At 41.5% G+C, this 19528-nt stretch overlaps 3 protein-coding genes across 3 annotated transcripts; all 3 read left to right on the plus strand.

The window, feature by feature from the left end:
• Positions 1-194: 194 nt before the first annotated feature.
• Positions 195-4945, plus strand: LOC133898364 (probable protein S-acyltransferase 20). Its single transcript, XM_062339032.1, has 9 exons — positions 195-556; positions 1588-1701; positions 1804-2205; positions 2366-2434; positions 2507-2578; positions 2699-2824; positions 3024-3104; positions 3190-3381; positions 3536-4945. Exons 1-9 carry the CDS (start codon positions 512-514, stop codon positions 4526-4528), a joined length of 2094 nt encoding a protein of 697 aa, XP_062195016.1. The 5' UTR covers positions 195-511; the 3' UTR covers positions 4529-4945.
• A 2268-nt stretch (positions 4946-7213) lies between these two features.
• LOC133898771 (peroxisomal ATPase PEX1-like) lies at positions 7214-15895 on the plus strand. Its single transcript, XM_062339485.1, has 18 exons — positions 7214-7493; positions 7940-8113; positions 8199-8298; positions 10181-10633; positions 10801-11445; positions 11570-11661; positions 11813-11886; positions 11983-12205; positions 12355-12448; positions 12536-12690; positions 12928-13158; positions 13295-13495; positions 13703-13828; positions 13938-13999; positions 14292-14409; positions 14731-15015; positions 15136-15215; positions 15348-15895. The coding sequence occupies exons 1-17, from the start codon at positions 7281-7283 to the stop codon at positions 15172-15174; spliced, it is 3285 nt and encodes a 1094-aa protein (XP_062195469.1). The 5' UTR covers positions 7214-7280; the 3' UTR covers positions 15175-15215; positions 15348-15895.
• A 962-nt stretch (positions 15896-16857) lies between these two features.
• LOC133899796 (NADH dehydrogenase [ubiquinone] iron-sulfur protein 5-B-like) lies at positions 16858-19196 on the plus strand. Its single transcript, XM_062340861.1, has 2 exons — positions 16858-17141; positions 18910-19196. Exons 1-2 carry the CDS (start codon positions 16992-16994, stop codon positions 19018-19020), a joined length of 261 nt encoding a protein of 86 aa, XP_062196845.1. The 5' UTR covers positions 16858-16991; the 3' UTR covers positions 19021-19196.
• Positions 19197-19528: the final 332 nt, after the last annotated feature.

A 19528-nucleotide genomic window follows, 5' to 3' on the forward strand; every position in this document is an offset into this window, starting at 1 on the left:
AAAATGCACTATAAACTCTCCAAAGGTACGTAGATTAGTGCAAATCGTGTGCAGCCCTAGTAGGATCCTCCAGTACAAATCGCGCTGTAGGATTCAATTCAACTGACATTTCCTCTGGAAATGAAGAAGAAGAAGAAAATTCTGGAGAAAGCCGAAGCATCCTCTGTGACTGTGCAGTGCGCAGTGAAGTCTGAATCTGACAGACTGACACTAGCTTCAACTCTACGGCCCGAGGAAAACTCCAAGGTCATAAAAGATTCGTAAATCCTCCATGCTGACTCTTGATTGATCCACAACTAACCTGCACCGAAATTGTAACGGGAATGAGCCCGGTGAGAAGGAACCACCAGGAAACTAGGAAAAAGAGAGAAGAGCCCGGTGTTCCTCTCAGGTCTTGACTGACTCTTGAACTACTCTCCGGAAAGCAGGGAACTGGGGGGAGAGAGAGAGAGAGAGAGAGAGAGAGAGAGAGAGAGAGAGAGGAGGAGGAGGAGGAGGAGGGAGAAGGGTCATGGCGAGGAAGCATGGATGGCAGCTCCCAGCACACACGCTCCAGGTGCATTTTCGATGGCTTTTCCTCTTCCCTTCAGCTTTCTTCCTTGCGGGTTACAGGATACCACCGCGTGTCTACAAAGAATTTCACCGCAAGAATTGGCGGCGGAGTTTCTTAGAAGGGCCACGCGAAAAAAAATCAACATTTTGTCTCGATGAGAATCAGTTGGGAGAATTCATTCGGTAGTGCTTTTCATTCATATGCTTATTTTGTCATGATTTCATCTCGTATGTGCTTGGAAGAGATATATGCCTAATGTGGTGTTACAAATTTTAATTTGAGGGTGCAATACTCGCCAGAATGATTCTGCTGGGAATTCTCTGAGGTAGTAGGCTATTTCTTTCTCCTGATTCAGAAAGTTACCTTCTTTGACATGATCTACTGAAATGGTTGCAAAAAGTAGCAACCCTCTTTCTTTCCACATATACTAACAATAACAAGTTTTAGTAGCTCTAGCTCCAGAAGGCAGAAGGGCCTAAGCTTGAGTGAGCGCTTTGCAACTGTGTGCGAATCAAAAGGTTTTTCTCAAGTTATGAGAAGGAATGGAATATTCTCAAGTCACGTCGTTGGTTTTGGGATTATGCTGCTGTCTGATGGCCTAGGTTATGTTTTTAATCTGGTCACATTGAATTTTTATATATTCCATTATTATGTGAACATGGTGCTCTTATGGATAATTTGATAACTAAAATTTTATCTAATTTAAAGCTATTTCTCAATACCTCCGTCAGACTTAGTGCTGACTGTTGATTTTCCGAGTGCAAATCTGATAAGGAAAAGGTGGAAAGAAATTACCCAATTGTACTCCAAAGGCATTGTCATCATGCCCGAGAGTTATAAGTATGCATTATGGCGAATTGTTTACCACCCTTTTCTTAAGTTAATTATGTACAGTTATGTCCATCTCTACACATATTATTATTATTCCATTATTTTCATCATCCTACTCTGATAAGAATCCCCAAACTCGTCTAAAATATTCCAATTTTCATTTTGCAAACAATGTAATGACAAAGTTCTTAAATATGGAACAGATTGTTGCAATTACGGTTTTCTTCCTTCTGGTGGTTGCATTTTATGCCTTCTTTGCACCATTTCTAGGGAAGCAAGTCCTAGAGTATGTCACAATTGGTATATATACTCCTGTGGTAAGCCTGCCGAACTGCACCTGCATTGTATTTCTTTGTCATAATTTAAAGGAAGTTATTTGTGCTATGCATTTACAGTTTCTACTTTGGAAACTCTGTCAGGTGTTTGCTGTTTTCATCCTATTTATCCGGTGCACTAGTATAAACCCTGCAGATGCTGGGATCATGTCAAAGTTTGAGGATGGCTTTGTTGATGCACCTGCAAGTACTGCTGACTTACAGGGCACAAATTTGCAAGCAAAAGTCAATGTTGCGAATGGAACGAACTCCCCATCATCTACTTGTAGGACCTCTCTAGATGGGCGTTCTAACCATGGTGGTTTAGCTGCTGAAGATACGAATATAAATCTAAGCTCGCAATCGCCAAGAAGAAGCTCAAGGAGCTGTTTACTTGGAGGGCTTCTTTGTGCTTTATTTGTCAAGGAAGATTGCAGGAAATTTGATGATTCAGATAATCAAGTTGATGGAGAAGATGACTTGTTTTGCACATTATGCAACGCAGAGGTACATTCATATGTGCGTCTGTTCAATGTTTGAATCACATAGTGGCTTTTGTTTTATCCTTAGTCAATAAGCCCTATCTGTTATAACCGCCACACGGCTTGGGTCAAAAGTGAAAAATTGTGTTGTCAAATCTTACTGATTTACCAGGATATATTTTCAGGTTTGCAAATTCAGTAAACATTGCAGAAGTTGTGACAAGTGTGTGGATGGATTTGATCATCACTGTCGGGTATTTCTTACACAGAAAATGTATTTTCCTTCAATTTTTGATATGCATATCTCATGTTTGCATCTTTGTCAGTGGCTAAATAACTGTGTTGGAAGGAAGAACTATTTCACATTTATTGCTCTGATGACTACTAGTCTCCTCTGGGTCTGTAAACTGGCCTTACACAATCTCCTTTTACTTACATATTTAGCATAGTAAATATTTTACACCGTGTAATATTTAGTTCAAGTGATTTCTAAACTTTTTTGATCTTCTGTATTACAGCTTGCTATTGAAATTGGAGCTGGCATTGCTGTCCTTGTTACATGCTTTGCCAGTAAGAATTCAGAGAGAATTATTCAAGACAAGCTTGGGAATGGTTTACCTCGTCCTGCCTTTGCTACCATTGTAGTAAGTTGTAGCAGAAATTGTCGATGCTTTTACTATAATTTAATTTGGCTACTGAATTATCAGATGTAATGATTAGACTTCTAGAACTCTATACCTCTGTAAAGATATGACAATTGATAGTCATTGTTTCCTGTTTCCATGCCTTAATTAGAGTAAGACTTCGCTATTAGCTGACTGAATGTAAAACTCTTATGTGCAGGCATTTTTTACTCTTCTTTCTCTATTTGTTTGCATACCTTTAGGGGAACTTTTCTTCTTCCACATGATCCTGATCAGAAAGGTTTGCCTCATAATTTCACCAAGTACAATTTGTATGAAAAGGGCATGTCGTTTCTTACTATATTGTTTTTATTTATTTAACTTAGGGGATCACAACTTATGAATATGTCATCGCAATGAGAGCCATGAGTGAAGCACCTCAAGAGGAGGACGAAGAGGGGGTAAACATTGTTTACTCTCCAACGAATTCAACCACCACTGCATTCAGTGGTGCTAGTTCACTTGGTCTTCACTACAAGGGTGCATGGTGCACACCACCAAGGATTTTTGTTGATCAGGTAATTTTAAATGGTGAGCACACCGCTTTGGAGTCTGCTAAACAGTCACATTCTATATCTTTGAAAGCTCAGTATGAAGCTGCAAGGTGGAAATAATATGTAATACAAGAGGCATTCTTTTCTAAATTTTGGTGCACTTCCAACTTTTAAATAGGATGAAGTGATCCCACATTTGGAGCCATGGATGGTACCGTCAACTGTCGATCCTGATGCTGTTGGACATGCCGAAAGAGCAAACAAAGCCAAGAAGCAGGTCAAAATTAGTGCCTGGAAGCTTGCAAAGTTGGACAGCAATGAGGCAATGAAAGCTGCAGCCAGAGCTCGGGCATCATCCTCTGTCCTCCGACCTATAGATGCCCGCCGGGGTCCAAATGCTGACCTGAGCTCTAGCGGCAATGCCAGCATGAGGAGCAGTATGAGTGCTGATTACAGTGCCGCCAATGAAAAAGGGACTGGTATGAAATCGTCATCTCTTCAGAACTCATATCCTCAGAGCCTTGCGAGCCAGGACGACTATGAGTCAGGCACGCAGAGTGCTAGCAGCATAAGCAGTCCGGTCCACAGTCACAAGCCGGCGCCTCACACTCAGATCAGTGTGCCACCTCGTGCTCCTCCACCACCTCCAAGATCTGCACCGGTGATACCGAGGCCGCCTGTTCCAATAACGCAGATAATCAACCCGATGTTCCGGTCAGCCACATCTTATGCCCGGGAGAACCGAAAAGCCTCGGTTGTTTGGGATCAAGAGGCTGGTCGGTACATGTCGGTGGCACTTGCACCCACAAGACCAGGAGCTGGTGGCGTTGATCAAGCAGCAAGAACACCATGTTTCTTGGCAAACTCAGGTGGCGAGCCCAGCAATCGCAGGAGAACTCTCGCGCCCATGAATGCTTCTTCCTCAGCACTGCCATCTGGACAGCCGTCTGAGAGATTGACATACACTGGGCAGTCGATATTCTTTGGCGGACCGCTTCTGGCTGCTGCTGACTCTCGGAGGAATGAGGCGGGCGCAAGAGCGCGACCGGAGGAAAGGAGGGAGCTCAATGCCCACCAGCATGACACTGGGGGAGAGAGGAGATGGACTGCGGAGTCGTTCCCGGTGTTTGCTCCAGGAACCTTTCAGAAAAACCAACCGTTCAACAGGTGAGCTCCTGGAGCACATTTACCAACGACCATGGCCGCCATAATGGGGTAATCATTGCTGGAGCATTGCTCAACAAGAGCCCTGAACAGGCTAAGGGTGATCTCTCCGGTGATCACCAAACACTCCTCAAGCAGAAAAGGCGTCATTTAGAACATGTTGAAGTCTGAAAGAGAAAGGAGGGGGCTTTACTGTTGAGTTTGCATTTGAAAGGTTTTGAGTGACAAATGAACTGTGCATTTGTCAGGAAAGCAGAAACTGGAAGCACGACAGGTAGAAGAGCCGATTGATTGTGATGTAAATTCTTTGCTCGTTCATTACGTGTAACATTTTCGCCCTCTTTTGTAGTGCTTGATAATTCTGGTTTAACAGGACAGGTTTGATATTTCTGGTAGAGTTTTGACCTTTTTTGTTGGACCAAAAGGCATATCATTCCACAAAAAGTTCGTAGAATTGTTACTAGGGTGAACTAAAGAAAAACTACATATCCTTATTCATTGCCATTGAGCCCCAGGTTCCATGCTAAAAACAAAATCTCACGACTCTACCAGGACGGGTAGCAAATTGAAAGCCTCATGATTTGGTTATGGCGAGTGAGGTTTCTTGAAACCTTACCAGTAGGGTCCATATATTCTTTCCTCCTTTCTTTTTTCGATGACAAGGATGGCATCATATTTCTTACATCAGAAAAACGAAGAGCTATTCCGGAATTTTTCAGATTATAAAGGATATATATATACTGTATGTATATTCTGTAGGTATGCTCACTGTAGTTCGTGTCTGTGCATGCCTCACAAGTTGTAACTTACAGTGTTTCGGATTGTAACTGGGGGATACACAGTGCGAATAACAAGTTGTAACTCACAGTATTAGCTTCCCGTGTTGTAACTATGTATTTATGGACGTGAAATTGTAACTGGTCTACCTAACAAGTTGTAACTCACAGTGTTTCGAGTTGTAGCTGGGGGATGTGCGCAGTGTGAATAACAAGTTGTAACTCACAGTGTTAACTTCTCGTGTTGCAATTATGTATTTCTGGACGTGAAGTTGTAATTGATCTACCTAACAAGTTGTAATTTATAGTGTTTCAAGTTGTAACTGGGGATGTGTGCAGTGCGAATAACAAGTTGTAACTCATAATGTTAGCTTCTCGTGTTGCAATTATGCATTTTTGGACGTGAAGTTGTAACTAGTCTACCTAACAAGTTGTAACTCACAGTATTTCGGGTTATAACTGGGGGATATGCGCAGTGCGAATAGCAACTACGTATAGGCGCATAATAGCCTCGCCGTGTATATATATATCCCACTGGTTTTGACGAGGATATATAATTAATACTATATATTTTGTAAATACCGTATATCTGTAAAAAGTATATAAAAACAATTTGTATTTTACTCGATACGGGATTAGACGTAGCCGTCATGGAGTAAGATATAGAGATAACATACTTGGAAGCTAATTGTACTGAATAGAGAAATTAATTTCTAAACATTCGGGAACCCAACAATCCGGATAGATTACGTCCGAAGGAGTCCGAGTAAGATACGCCCTAAGTTCCCCACACTATATAAGACGAGGAGAGAGATACATCCAGATCAACTGAAAAACAATATGAGCAACAACAATCAAGGCAACATAAGCCTTAGAACAAGTAACTCGCGCATTCAGATCTTCGAATTCGCGAACACACCATCAAGTTTGGTTGGATAGAAGACCAACACCTATTGAAGATCCATGGCAGAAGCAAACCCTTACTTGACTAGATCTTCGGTAGTAGATACACCGAAATCCACCTAATTACTCATTGTACTCCGTGATCCATCTACACACCTTATTGTATTATGTGATCTGAGAATAATCAAAGGCAAGACTGAACATAGTGCAATTATCCAATTCGGATGCATAAATCTGTATAAATTTGTGTCTCTTTACGATACTCTTTGATGACTACGCATGTATCTCTATTTTCATATTTACATACTACAAATAATCGAGTACAAATCCTCGATAGGTTTTTGATAGGCCGAATCATATCGTTGTAGATAAATTAGAGAAATTCTTATGCTACTTGGGGTAAAAGAATATATATATATATATATATATAAATAAATAATACATATATATATCTTATTTTGTTCATATTACAATGCTGTAGATTAATAGGAAAAATAATCCAAACCACCTTTTTTTTTTATCAGATCTAACCGTGTAGATTAACCAAGATTATAAAACATACTGATTAAGGAGAGAAATTCTCTTTAACTTGTTTTTATGAAGTTAGATTACAACTGTATAGATTAATTAGAGGTGCTGTAGTTGTATAATCCATACAATGGCAAGTTATTTGACTATAATTCTAAACTTCTTGAAAAAAAGTACTCCATCCAATCATAAATATTTATCATTTTAATCAAGAACTAATCAAATTTTTAAAACTTTGACCGTTAATAGTTTCCAAAATATTTAATTTAGAAACATAAAAATTATACGTGTAAATTTATCTTAAAAAATACTTTCATAATATTATATAATATAACTATATAATAATAAATAATAATAATCAAAATTATATATTAAAGATTATAAAAAATTAAAAATAATAAGCATTTATGACCGAAGAGAGTATTTAACTCTTCGAGAATTTTACTTCAAGTCACGTTGATTTTTATTTGATCAAATAGAGAGCATCACCACCGAGAGAGAGAACAGAATAGCTAAGGAAGGGCGGGGACGGGGAGGCAGTTAGCGTCAGCCATGAGCGGCGGCGGGATGGAGGTGGAAGTGCGCGTGGTGGGCGGCGCCCGGAGCTGCTTCGTTGCGCTTCCGCTCCACCTCATCCACGCCCTGGAACGCACCTCCGCCTCCGGCGACCTCCCGCCCGTCCTCGCGCTCGACCTCCGCGCGGCCGTCGGTGGCCGCTGGTCCCTCGCCTGGTCCGGCGCCGCGTCCCGATCCCGCGCCATCGAGGTGAGCGGCCCCAACCAATCCCGCTGTCACAGTCATCACGGCAGCCTTGTCTTTGACACTTGAGTCTCGGTGTCCTGGAGTCGGAATTATCCGTGAATTTTCTTCTGAATCGATGCTTTCTGTCAGAAAATTGGGATTGTGGATGTCGAATTATCGAGACATTGTTCGATACCACGTTGTTGTGTGGAGTAAATTTGGGGCCCCTTTTGGCTTGTGGAGATTGCAGAGAGTGATGCTGTGATTTTCACAGATTAATTTCCCTGTTTCCTGGTCGATTAGGCACTGCTTTGCAACGCTCTAAATGCATAAGTATGATTACCCTCTCTTGTTTGTCCTTAGTTTGGCTACCTCACCCACTTGTCAGCATTATATAGCAAAAGTATACCCTGAATATTTGCTCCACTATGACATCAAAAATACAAAATATCAAATGGTGTGTCTTGCAGGTTGCACAAGAGTTGGCAGAGTGCATTTCACTGCCTGACGGAACAATAGCACAGTTGAGCGTAGCTCGCTCTCTAGCCAAAGCTGACTCGGTCAGTATAGAACCCTTCGGTGAGGATGATTGGGAGATACTGGAGAGCCGTGCTGATTTGGCTGAAGAAACAATCTTGAAGCAGGTATTATTTAGTTTCTATTGTTTTTAATTTGTTTGTTTTCATTTCTACTTTTGGTGTAGAAATTTAATTTTGTTCGTGAAAGTAGGTCGGTATCGTTTACGAGGGCATGAAATTCCCATTGTGGTTGGATGGTCATAATATTGTGAAGTTTATTGTGGTGTCATCTTGCCCCGAGAAGTCAGTTGGTATGCTTCATTTTGCTTACTTCTACAACTTGTGTTACAACCATTGGTGTTGTGTTCCTTCCAGTGCCCTTTTTACTTATTACAGTGTTCAGTGGTGGTATTCTCTTTTTCTGTTTCTATATGATGTCAAGTTTGTGTGAACTTGTTTTCAAGTAGGTTTGTGCACACTTGTTAATGGGTAATTTTGCTGTAATCACTGTAGAGGTGTGGAAAGCAACTGTTGTGTAGTTTTGATGGTTCTCACATGGCAGAAAGGCTAGGTACTTCAGAACCATCTTGTCCATTTCTCATTTACTCTGGAAACTGACACTGTGTGATCCTACAATATCCTAAGCTTAACTTCCTATGGCACCTAACTTGGGGCCACCAGTCTACATCATAATTCATGCTGGGGTCTAATAGGGTTATGGTTTGTTAGATTTATGTTATCTTGAGTCAAACATGTTACCTAGTGTCGAGGGTTAATCTCTGACAGTGATTCCAGAGTATGTTGGACAGTGGGTGCGTGAACAGCATTTCGGGAATACAGGGAGTTGATAAGCCGGCGTTCGGTGAACCATATGATGAATTGTGTGTGACGAATTTTGAGACGTGAGGAGTTACATAGGTTCGGGCTTCTCGGAGGATAATAACCCTACGTCCTGTGTGTTGTGTTTATGAATGATCTGAGTGGGTTACAGAGGGTGTTCTAGCTGGTTGCCAGGCTTTTTCCCTCCTCGTTGAGTATAGTTTCTTCTTTGTGTTTTTTGGCCTCCTCTCCCAAGGCGGACTCCCTTCCCCTTATAGCCTAGGAGGAAAGGAGTCTTACACGCGGGCCCATCAAATAGACCCATGCCACCTAGACGGTCAACATAGGCTATCATTATTGAGTACGCATGCGTTGTGCCTGCCCTGGAGCGTTGTGATGTCAGTCCCATCCGTCAGCCGCTTCCCTGCTTATCAAGTCTGGGTTGCCCGGTCTGCCCTGTTCCATCGCGGGTTGCTCACGCGCGCCTGTCACACCCTCTGTTCGTCTACGAGCCCATCCCGTAACAATTAATGTTGCGAGATGGAACACGGAAGCTCTGTGCCGGCCATGGTCGTCTCGGCCGGAGTGATGCGCTTGGGGAAGGAAAATGGCATGGGCATCGATATTAAATGAGAGTTGTCTGGTTTAGACGAGTACCTGCCCCGTGACCAGTAAGGACTAGTCGCGGTAAGTCCAGTGTAGGTCGGGGGTTTGGTCGCGCGGTGGACCCTGTTTAGAGAAAAGGAATTAGTCCTGCAAAAACTGGTCGTTGTTGGCCATCCTGGCGGGGGACCCCCATATTCTTTACAACGACACCTAGTTTGTAAGTAACTACATTTTCCAAACTTAGATATATATTAGAGAAAATCCAGCTTAATTAACATCTTTATCTCTTAAAAAATGTTTCAGCACTTCAGAATCATGGTACCGACAAAAGTAGGGGTATCAAATTGTCTAATGAGTACTTAAATTGTAGGTACAAATTTGAGCTTGTATTAACTAAATTCTTAAAATAAACTTAGCTATTCTGAACTTCTGTAGTATTTGACTATAACTAAAGATTGTAACTTCTGGGACATCATGTGACTTGTTGCTATACTAAAGTATGTAATGTTTAGTAATCTTATAGTAGACAATCTATTCATTACATGTCTCTACTTGTTAATTTGTCAAATTCAATTTCTTATCTGTCACTAATTATCTACTGTGAGCCTGCGCACTGGTACTGTAGCATCATCATCTCTCTATCTGACTGGCATGGTCAGAGCCTCCTGCCACAGGGAGAAGCCCTGTTGGTGACGAGGGCGACTAGCGCCATTATCTTCCACCATTACCAATTAGCTACCATATCAACTGTGTTTTTCTTTCTTTTAGTTCAACTTGTGCCAGGAACTGAAGTTGCTGTTGCACCCAAAAAACGCAAAGAGAAGTCTTCTCACGATGTGCAAAAGCAGACTGCACTGAAGGAACAAGTCAATATAAAGGCACTCCTGCGTGTTCAAGCAGCGGACAGGAAGTATGCACATACGTTCAAATATAAAGGTGCTGACATAGGGGTGGTTCTCAGCTATGCTGTGCTAATACATCCTGATACAGCTACAAGTATTTCGCTTGGCAATCTCCAATTGATCACTGTTTCACCTAAATCATCAAAGAAGGGGCTTGCTCAACAAAGCAAAGAAGTTGCACAAAAGAAGGGAATTTCAGTAGCTAAAGAAAGGACCCAAGAAGCTGTTGTTTATACCTTACTCTCAGACTCTGTTGCCAAAGGGCATGTTATGCTTCCCTACTCTATTCGTCACTTCATAAGTGCTGATGTACATTCATGTGAGTACACAGGTCTTTCTTTCATTTACCAAGAAGCAACCGACTTGTAGTCTATGATTTCAGATTTGAGGTCAAAGCGTTTCCCAATAACTATTTTGTCTGTGTACTGTCAAATCTTTTCTGCTGTTTACTTTACACTTCTCTGAAAAGGCTTTTGCTGATCCTAGGGGTATACATTAGGACATACTCAGCCAGTATCAAGAAGGATGAGCCTGTAGTGACAATATCTCCTTTACGGTTCAAGATGCATGTGAAAGATGCCCATGATAACAGTGGATTAGGCAGTCAGGAAGCGGACACTTCAAGGATAACCAGGATTCCTTCAGAAAATAGTAATATCTTCCAGGAAGCTCATTACGGTGAAAATGAAGATCTTCAGGGTGCAGATGTTGAGAGCAGCCCTGAATCCATGTCAAAACAGAAGTTTTTTATTAAACATTGGCTTATCGGACAACTTAAAGAAATGAGTTTACATGTTGGCCATACCGAGATAAGTTCAATAGTTTTACCAACCAAAATTTTGCTCCATTTTGAAGCAACAGATCAAAAAATAAACAGAGGAGTTGAATTCCTATACCTGCTAGCAGCTACTTCTGAAAATTCTGGATTCAACAATTCACAAGTTGATGTTGAGACTGCTTGGAGTGCTCCAATCGATGATCCAGAAAATCTGGAACTGCATTTCGGGAAGTTGGAGCTGGGCGAGCCTGTATCTTTTGATTCCATAATGGATGGTGGGGTCAGCGATGGTTTCAAGCTGACACGATCTTCTTTAGGCTGGATGGAGAATGCAATGTCAGATGTGACAAAAAGTAATATTTTTTAACCAGATAGACAAATAGCTCATTTTCTGCATTTTAGTTCTTTTCTGTCTACTACCATTCTAATTATTGTTAATTTCTTGACTTGATATTTTGGATGCTTTTCTTTGTGAAGGGTTATCTGTGCTCTTATCATCAACTAGCCTGAGGTTATTTAACAGGCTAAAGTTCCCCTTTCCTGGACATGTTCTTGTCTATGGGCCTCGAGTAAGTAACACCATCCAGTTTCTGTCGTGGAATTTGGTATTATGTGTGTTTTTCTGTTTTCATGTGGGTCATCATAATTTTGAATATTACTTGACTGTAGGGAGTGCATTTTTGCATTTAGAACTTTGTGTGACTTAATTTTCTGTTTCAGGGTTCAGGGAAAACTGCTTTGACTAGGGCTTCTGCAAAATACTTTGAAGACCATAACGAGATCTTGGCACACGTGTAAACCACTATTGACAATCTTATTGTTCTGAGTCCTGTTACTATTTCTTATTTTAAAAGAAAGCTCATTGCATTATATCATTTTTTTAAGAGCAGAATATACATAGAATGTTCCAAACTTGCACTTGGCAAGGCTAAAGAGACAAGGCAAACAATTGAAGACAGCATTTCTGAGGCGCTGCTTCATTCACCTTCGATCATCATATTTGATGATCTAGACAGTGTAATTTCAGTCTCTTCAGATCCTCAAGTGTCTCAATCGTCCAGTTCTTCTGATTCTCTAGTACGGTATTTGGCTGACATTATGGATGAGTACAAGGTGAGGAGGTGTTATCACATTTTTCTTTATTCACATTGTTCAAATTTATAAACAGTAAGTGTTGATCGTGGTTGTCTCAGTTTGTTTAAGATGTATTTTTTTCCCTGAGAGTAGTGAGTTCTCTTTATTTTTTGCTTGCCGTTTTACAGGATAAGACTCGGAATGCATGTGGGTATGGACCTATCGCATTGATGGCTTCAGTTCAATCACTTCAGAGTCTTCCTCAAGACTTAACCACTTCAGGTTATTTCCCATTTCTTCTTTTCTTCATGTTTACTGGTTAAATCACTGACTTCAAATGTACTAATAAAAATGCTGTTTGTTCTACAGGGAGATTTGATTTCCATATTGAGCTTCCTGCTCTTGCAGTCCCAGAGCGCAAAGCACTATTAAAACATCAAGTTGAGGAGCATGATCTACAGAGTTCTGAGGAAGTTCTATCAGAGATAGCATCAAAATGTGAAGGTTATGATGCATATGACTTGGTAATGTTAACTCTTATCATGCATTAGTCTTTATAATCAACTCAATGATACCCTTGTGATGATAATTATAGCCCAATTCTATCGACTAGCAAAAAAGAAAAAAAAAATTGCTTAGGTAATTGTGTTAATGGTCAGAAGATGAAAATATTCACAACCTGCCTATCAGCCAAATATTTCTTTGCATGGATTGTGTTGGGTAAAGAATATTCATCGTATATGTATACTATCGTGTTGCAGGAAATTTTGGTTGATAGGGCTGTGCACGCTGCTGCTTCTCGCTTTGTTCTGCCTCCTAATGCCTCTCTGAACTCTGTGAAACCAACTTTGGTGATGGAAGATTTCTTGAAAGCAATGCATGGATTCCTTCCAGTCGCCATGCGTGATCTTAGGAAATATGCTCCTGATGATAAAGATAGTGGTTGGGAAGATGTTGGAGGGCTAAATGAAGCAGTAACTATTATTAAAGAGGTGCACATTTCTTGCTATCCTGTTTTAAGGACATTGATCTCATCTATATGCCCATGAAAAACTAACCATTTTTAGGCACCTTTCATTTGGTTACCTGTGTAGATGTTCCTACTTATATTTGTATTCCTTCTTGTAGACTCTTGAATTGCCATCAAAATACCCAAATATCTTTACCAGGGCACCAGTACGGTTGCGATCAAACATTCTCCTCTATGGACCACCTGGATGTGGCAAAACTCACATTGTGAGAGCTGCAGCTGCAGCTTGTTCTTTGCGATTCATTTCTGTCAAGGGACCAGAGCTATTGAATAAGTATATCGGTTCATCTGAGCAATCTGTAAGGAACCGTTCTTTCTTTTGAACATCACATGAAAATTCCTTGCTTTTTGCCTTTTTCTTACACTAAAGATATTTGAAGGGTTAGGATATTTCCTTATCTCTTGTTTTACTCAACCTGTTTTCCAGTTATAAGTATGGCTTGTTGATCGGAATTACAAAAGACACTCAAACCATCATGGTTCTAATGTTAATAAATGAATTACAGGTTCGTGACTTTTTTGCAAAGGCAGTTGCAGCAGCACCTTGCCTGCTATTCTTTGATGAATTTGATTCCATTGCACCCCAGCGAGGAACCCATAGTGCAGGAGTTTCTGATCGTGTTGTTAATCAGGTAAGTAACTGTCTCCTTTCTGCTAACATGTTGAAATTTCTAGGTTCATTGTTAGTTTCGGAAAACAAAAAATAATCATTTAAGTGTGTATTGTAATGTTTGTATGCAGTTCTTGACAGAACTAGATGGTGTGGAAACCTTGACTGGAGTATTTGTATTTGCGGCTACGAGGTTAGCTCTGTGCAAAAGCATGACAAATGTCATAGTTTCTGCAGACATAGTCTTCAGTTTTTCTGTTCCCTACTTTTACAGAGAGAAGAAAATTGATTTTATTGATGTGGACTATATTGACCAGCCGCAGAATGTTCTGCTTAAGAGTTTCAGTTTGCATAGGGTGAAATGCCGCAGAGTTTTTTTTTTTTTTTTTTTTTTGACTAACGTTAGGGAATCTGTGACTAAATAGCTTACTTATTCTGTTACTTTCGTTGCATTTCTTGAGGGGATTTCTTATTATTATATGCAGCAAGCCACAACTAATTGATGCTGCACTCTTGCGGCCTGGAAGGTTTGATCGTCTAGTCTTTTGTGATTTCCCTCGATGGGATGAACGTTTGGAAATTCTGAAGGTGCATGCTAGGATGGTGAGTTTTCTTCTGGAAAATTGTTGATGTTGCTTCTGTCATGTTTTCTTGTGTTTGATCATCATGATTGAGAGATTTCATATCGTGATATGTGCATTTTTAGAACAATGCTACTTTTTGTCGTGCCCAGTTTTCAGCTTCTCTTATTTGGGATCTCATTTTTAATTTTGCTTTAATTTTGTGAAAAACTTTAAGCTTAGAAGGTTATGTATCTATGGATATCATAAATCTGTATGAATTCATGGGAAAGTGTTATTTTCGTTAAGGTATTTTATTGTTTCCAATGCTTGCTTCTTTTCTTATGTCTTTTGTTGGTCTCAGGTTTCGCTGGCAAGTGATGCCAGTCTGGAAGATCTTGCTTCTCTGACTGAAGGATTTACTGGTGCTGATCTCGCGGCTATTCTAACAGATGCTGGGTTGGCAGCAGTTCATGAACTTTTGGACAGCCGAGAGAATGGTATCCCAGAAAGAGAGCCGTGCATCAGCAAAGAACTTCTCATGTCTGTTGCTAGGAAGGCTAGACCTTCTACACCAGCAGATGAGAAGAGGCGGTATGATAAGGAGTTTGGTGAATTTGTGTCATCCAGGAAGTCTATTTCCACAAAGGTGCACCTCATGCTCAATTTCACATCATCAAACCACTGACAAGTGAAAAAATTCATTGTCCTATTAGTGCTTCCTGTTACATGAGATTCCTTGGATAATTACTGGAAGAATTTGGTGCAGGCAAGAGAGTCAAAAGGCAAAAAGGTCACATTAGCTTGAGTCTGTCCTTCAACATATCGTTGCGTTGCTAAATCGGGCGGGTAAGGTCACGCTCTATATGATCTCCATTGGTTATGAGAAGTCCAAGAAATATGAATTTCTTGAGCATTTCTATGGACTTATTTTCCTTTTAGTGTAGACATTTAATCAGGATACTATTGTCTTATGTTCAGTGGCGCAGAAGAAGATTGCTAAGCGGCATGCCTTTCAAGTCAGGAGGCGTGTGCTTGTCCTTTGAAGAGAAACAAAATTTGTAAAAAGAAACTTAACCAATTGTGTTGTAGCCAACCACGGATGGCCGATAAAGGAATCAACGGCCGAAGGTGCTGCTATTGGGTGTTAATAGCATCGTCACAATTTTTTGTACGATGGCGTATAGTATAGGAAATAGTATTGCTAACAGAAAATATGTTACTCTTCTGTAGTCAATGTTGTAATGCAGAGCCAGGGAAATTCTGTTTTTTCTACGGGTGGAGTTGAGTCTTACATGTGCTCAGTGGGGACTTGAACCATAGCCTCTAGCCACAGGATAAGCAAGGCTTTGCAAGGAGAGGATGTTGATTTGCTTCCGTGGGGACTAACCGAATAAGTGTCTTCTTCTTTTTTTTGAGAGGATTAGTGTCATTTGTGGTGCTACCACTTAGCTCTGCTGAATAAACACCACTTTTGTTCATGCTGAATAAACGGCTGGCCTACGTGCCTCTATAGCCTGGGTGATGCACTTGTATCGTTCAGATTGGTTTTTTGTCATGGTTGTGGCTGGCGAGTCCAGGAACCCTAGTGAGGGTGATCCCCTCTAGGCCTCTATTACCTATCGAAGAACGTTGCTACCGATCCTCCAAGGGATTGTGTGATCAGGCACCAAGCTACCTGGGTGAGCAATTCGGGTGGAGAGCTGCTGCAGGTTTGGTTGTTTCCTTGCCCTAGGAGTAATTGAGGCAAAGATAAAGGTTGTTTTCTGATAGTAGTTGGTGTTCTTGACGTGTGGAAGTATCTATTCGTGTTTGCCGTGCGTCTTTGATCTGTTAACTTTGGGGTGCTGTTCAATTCGCCTCGGTAGATAAGTCGTACTGCTGAAAATTGCCGGTAGATAAGTCTGGCAAAAATCTAAGATTAGACAATATACGTGACCGTATTTATCAAAATAAACAATATATCATCGTATTTACAATTTTAGCATTCATATTCGGCACTTCATTTACCGAAAATTGACTTTCGGTATACGTACCTCGAAAATGACATATTCGACACACGGTGTATCGAATAGGGTAATGTAGCACCGTATTCGACACACGGCGTGCTAAAAATAGGCTACAGTGACATATTCGGTGGGCTACAATGACATATTTGTGTCATGTGCCGAATTGATTTACCGACATATGTTTTATACTTTTATTCCCTACAGGCTCCACCTCCGTCGGCAGGCCAATTGCCAACGGTGGCTTGGCAGCAATTGATTTGCCGATATGTACTATTTTCGTAATTTTTTGAAAACGTATATTATTTCTACAATTTTCCATTAAATTAATATTACTTTAAAAAAACTCGGTTTTGGTGTTGGTGGAGAGGGGAGGTCGGCAAAAGCCCAAGCCGCAAATAACGTACGTGGGCCCACATTGTCATCCGAACCCTGAGACGGTGGGCCCGCATTGTCATAGGGACGGAACGGTGGATCAGGAGCCAGCCAAGGGACGGGACGGAGGAGCCCTCGACCGGCGTGGAGAGAGAAAGAGGAGCAGCCAAGCCAAAGGGGGGCGGAAGAGAGAGAGAGAGAGAGAGATCAAGCAAGGAGGAGGAGGAGGAGGAAGAAGAAGAAGATGGCGTCTGGTTGGGGCATCAACGGGAACAAGGGGCGGTGCTACGACTTCTGGCTGGATTTCAGCGAGTGCATGAGCCGCTGCCGCGAGCCCAAGGACTGCGGCCTCCTCCGCGAGGACTACCTCGAGTGCCTCCACCATTCCAAGGAGGTCAGTATCCATCCGTCTCCCCCTCATCCCTCTGCTACCACCATTCTGTTGTATTCGATTCATCGCCTCCGATTCCGAACCCTAGCATCAGATCCCCATCGTCCTCTTATTAGTTGTATTCGATTGCCTAGATCTATCGTGCTTCTCGCCCCCCCCCCCCCCCGCTCTTGGGCCATACGAGCTAATTTTTGGGTCTTGGCCCGTGTTGTGATCGTCTCAATCAGTACAAGTACGGAGGAATGGCTGAGGCTTTGCCCCCCTAAACTTGCACTGGAATTTGGTAGCTAAAATCGAATTTAGAGGGTTAACTCACTCCGTGCCCATTTTATCGAAAATCCCTTGAAGCCGTTCTTGGGCAGACTAGAGCACGGAATAGGGAACCATTGGAGTCATCAGGCTTGCTTGGTATCCAATGCAGGATTGTTTGGACAAATTAGGATGAGGACTCTATGTTGCAAGTGCTCTCTGTCATGGATAAATTTAGGGCATGCACAATGCAAAGGTGCTTATACAGATGCTTAAGGAGAGAGAATAAATGCTACATCATCAAGCTCGAGTCCCAATCTCCAATGGAAACTACAGTTTTATAGATGCTAAATTTATCTGATAAAACTTAAGAGCCTATCTAAGCATCCCTATCCTACAACACACATGAGGTACTCCACCAATTTTTTTCTTACCGACCTTGTGAGGAAGATCCCCAGGAGATCGAGTCTTGCTCATCGGTCAATTGTACCGATTGATTGCAGCTATAGACCAAAGCAGGATAAACTCTGAAATCTGCTGCTGTGCTGAAATTCCCATGCCTTTCATGCGTTAGTTCAGAACCACAACTTCATTAGTAGTTTTTCTCAGGCTTTTTATGTAATAGTTCAGAACCAAGCATGCTCAAGTTGAACGGATGCACTAGTGATTTTGCTTTGCCAATGAGTTAATAATAAACGAGACATAGGAACACAGGTGCTTTGATTGAACGGTACTACGGTAGTTATGATGGCCCAAGCGTCTGCCTCCACGATATCGCGTCACGCCCAGTCGAAGCATGGACCGCCTGGGCGAGCGGCGACTTAGCTGGTCTCCACCGTGGCAAGATTGACGAGCAACTGCCCACAAGTGCCCAGCTACGTAGACGCGTTGTGCTGGCCTTAACAGTAAAGAGTTTTCTTTTCTCCTGAAAGGAAGACATTGCAAAATATTTCTTGTAATGTCCTTGACTGGCTGTGATGTGGCCCAAATATCGTAATGGAGTACTTAGATTCCATTCTCTACATTCAAGTCAGCAATTCTTCGAAATGATCGTTTCTGCTTCCTGCTCTGGTGATTGAGTAGCTAGTTCCAAAGCTTGCTGTTCCAGAATGCAAAGTGACTGGAATATGAAAAGGCTCAGATGTAAAAATCATACTAAGTACTTCTTGGCAAAGTGACTGGAATATGAAAAGGCACAGATGTAAAAATCATACTAAGTACTTCTTGGCACATCCAATGAGATCCTAACACCAAAAGGATGCCCCAACACATAAAGGATGCGCCCCTGATTTCACAGAACCAAAAACAAGGGAAATCCTGAACTGTTAGCTACTGAAGTCTTCTAGTTACGAGAGAAGTGAATCAAAATATAACTCGCTTGTCGTAACTCTACTGTTCTGTACTTCTGGTTTATTGTGTTGGGGTTTTTTATATTCGAGATGAGTATTTCTTGTGGGAACCAATAATCCAGATGAGCAGATGGGACACATTGACTAAAGCATCTGTGAATTTTCTTCTGCAGTTCCAGCGCAGGAACAGGATCTACAAGGAGGAGCAACGCCAGATAAGAGCTGCTGCTCGCAAGGCCAAGGAGGAAGCTGAGGGAGCCCCTGCTGTTGCAGCTCACCATTAGTCTCCCTGTCAATTTTTCTGTGTGCTTTTGTTTTCCGTCAACTCATCTGGGTTCAGCTGTGATGCCAAGAGCAAGGCAATAAATTCCCCATCTACTGTTGGACTACAGACTTTTTCCCAGCTCACTCCATTACTTGTTCTAAATCATGAGTTTGGTAAAGACCGCCTGGTCATGAAGTTTCTGCTTGTTTGAGATAATGATGTTTGATTCAAGAATAAAACTTTTCACATGCATCTTGGGATTGGAGGAGGAATATTATGGTTTACTGGCATTGGCGGTTGATCTTGGGGTGGCCTTTGGTTGTTGCTTTTCGTGCTCATCCAAGATTGTCCAGATTCCTACTTTTCTGGCCGTTGATTATTTCTTTATTACATCTACGAGATTCTGGACCTGAGAAAAAAATTGATGATTCTTCGTAAATGTGCTGTGAATGCAAAGAGCACCCTGTGGATAAAATAATCGGGTTTTTTCTGTGCCATTTTGATGTCTCTAATCGTTTAGAGAGTTG

The sequence above is a fragment of the Phragmites australis genome, chromosome 18, assembly GCF_958298935.1.
Source record: "Phragmites australis chromosome 18, lpPhrAust1.1, whole genome shotgun sequence".
Lineage (NCBI taxonomy): Eukaryota > Viridiplantae > Streptophyta > Magnoliopsida > Poales > Poaceae > Phragmites > Phragmites australis.

What these genes read in the sequence shown, in the direction of transcription:
- LOC133898364 (XM_062339032.1), top strand. Translation starts at nt 512, where the DNA reads ATGGCGAGGAAGCATGGATGGCAGCTCCCAGCACACACGCTCCAG. An exon ending in GATTTGATCATCACTGTCGG is followed by an intron (nt 2,435 to 2,506) that starts GTATTTCTTACA and finishes CATCTTTGTCAG; the next exon opens with TGGCTAAATAACTGTGTTGG. An exon ending in CTGCCTTTGCTACCATTGTA is followed by an intron (nt 2,825 to 3,023) that starts GTAAGTTGTAGC and finishes TCTTATGTGCAG; the next exon opens with GCATTTTTTACTCTTCTTTC.
- LOC133898771 (XM_062339485.1), top strand. Translation starts at nt 7,281, where the DNA reads ATGAGCGGCGGCGGGATGGAGGTGGAAGTGCGCGTGGTGGGCGGCGCC. An exon ending in TTCTTGTCTATGGGCCTCGA is followed by an intron (nt 11,662 to 11,812) that starts GTAAGTAACACC and finishes TTTCTGTTTCAG; the next exon opens with GGTTCAGGGAAAACTGCTTT. An exon ending in GTTATGATGCATATGACTTG is followed by an intron (nt 12,691 to 12,927) that starts GTAATGTTAACT and finishes ATCGTGTTGCAG; the next exon opens with GAAATTTTGGTTGATAGGGC.
- LOC133899796 (XM_062340861.1), top strand. Translation starts at nt 16,992, where the DNA reads ATGGCGTCTGGTTGGGGCATCAACGGGAACAAGGGGCGGTGCTACGAC. An exon ending in GCCTCCACCATTCCAAGGAG is followed by an intron (nt 17,142 to 18,909) that starts GTCAGTATCCAT and finishes TTTCTTCTGCAG; the next exon opens with TTCCAGCGCAGGAACAGGAT.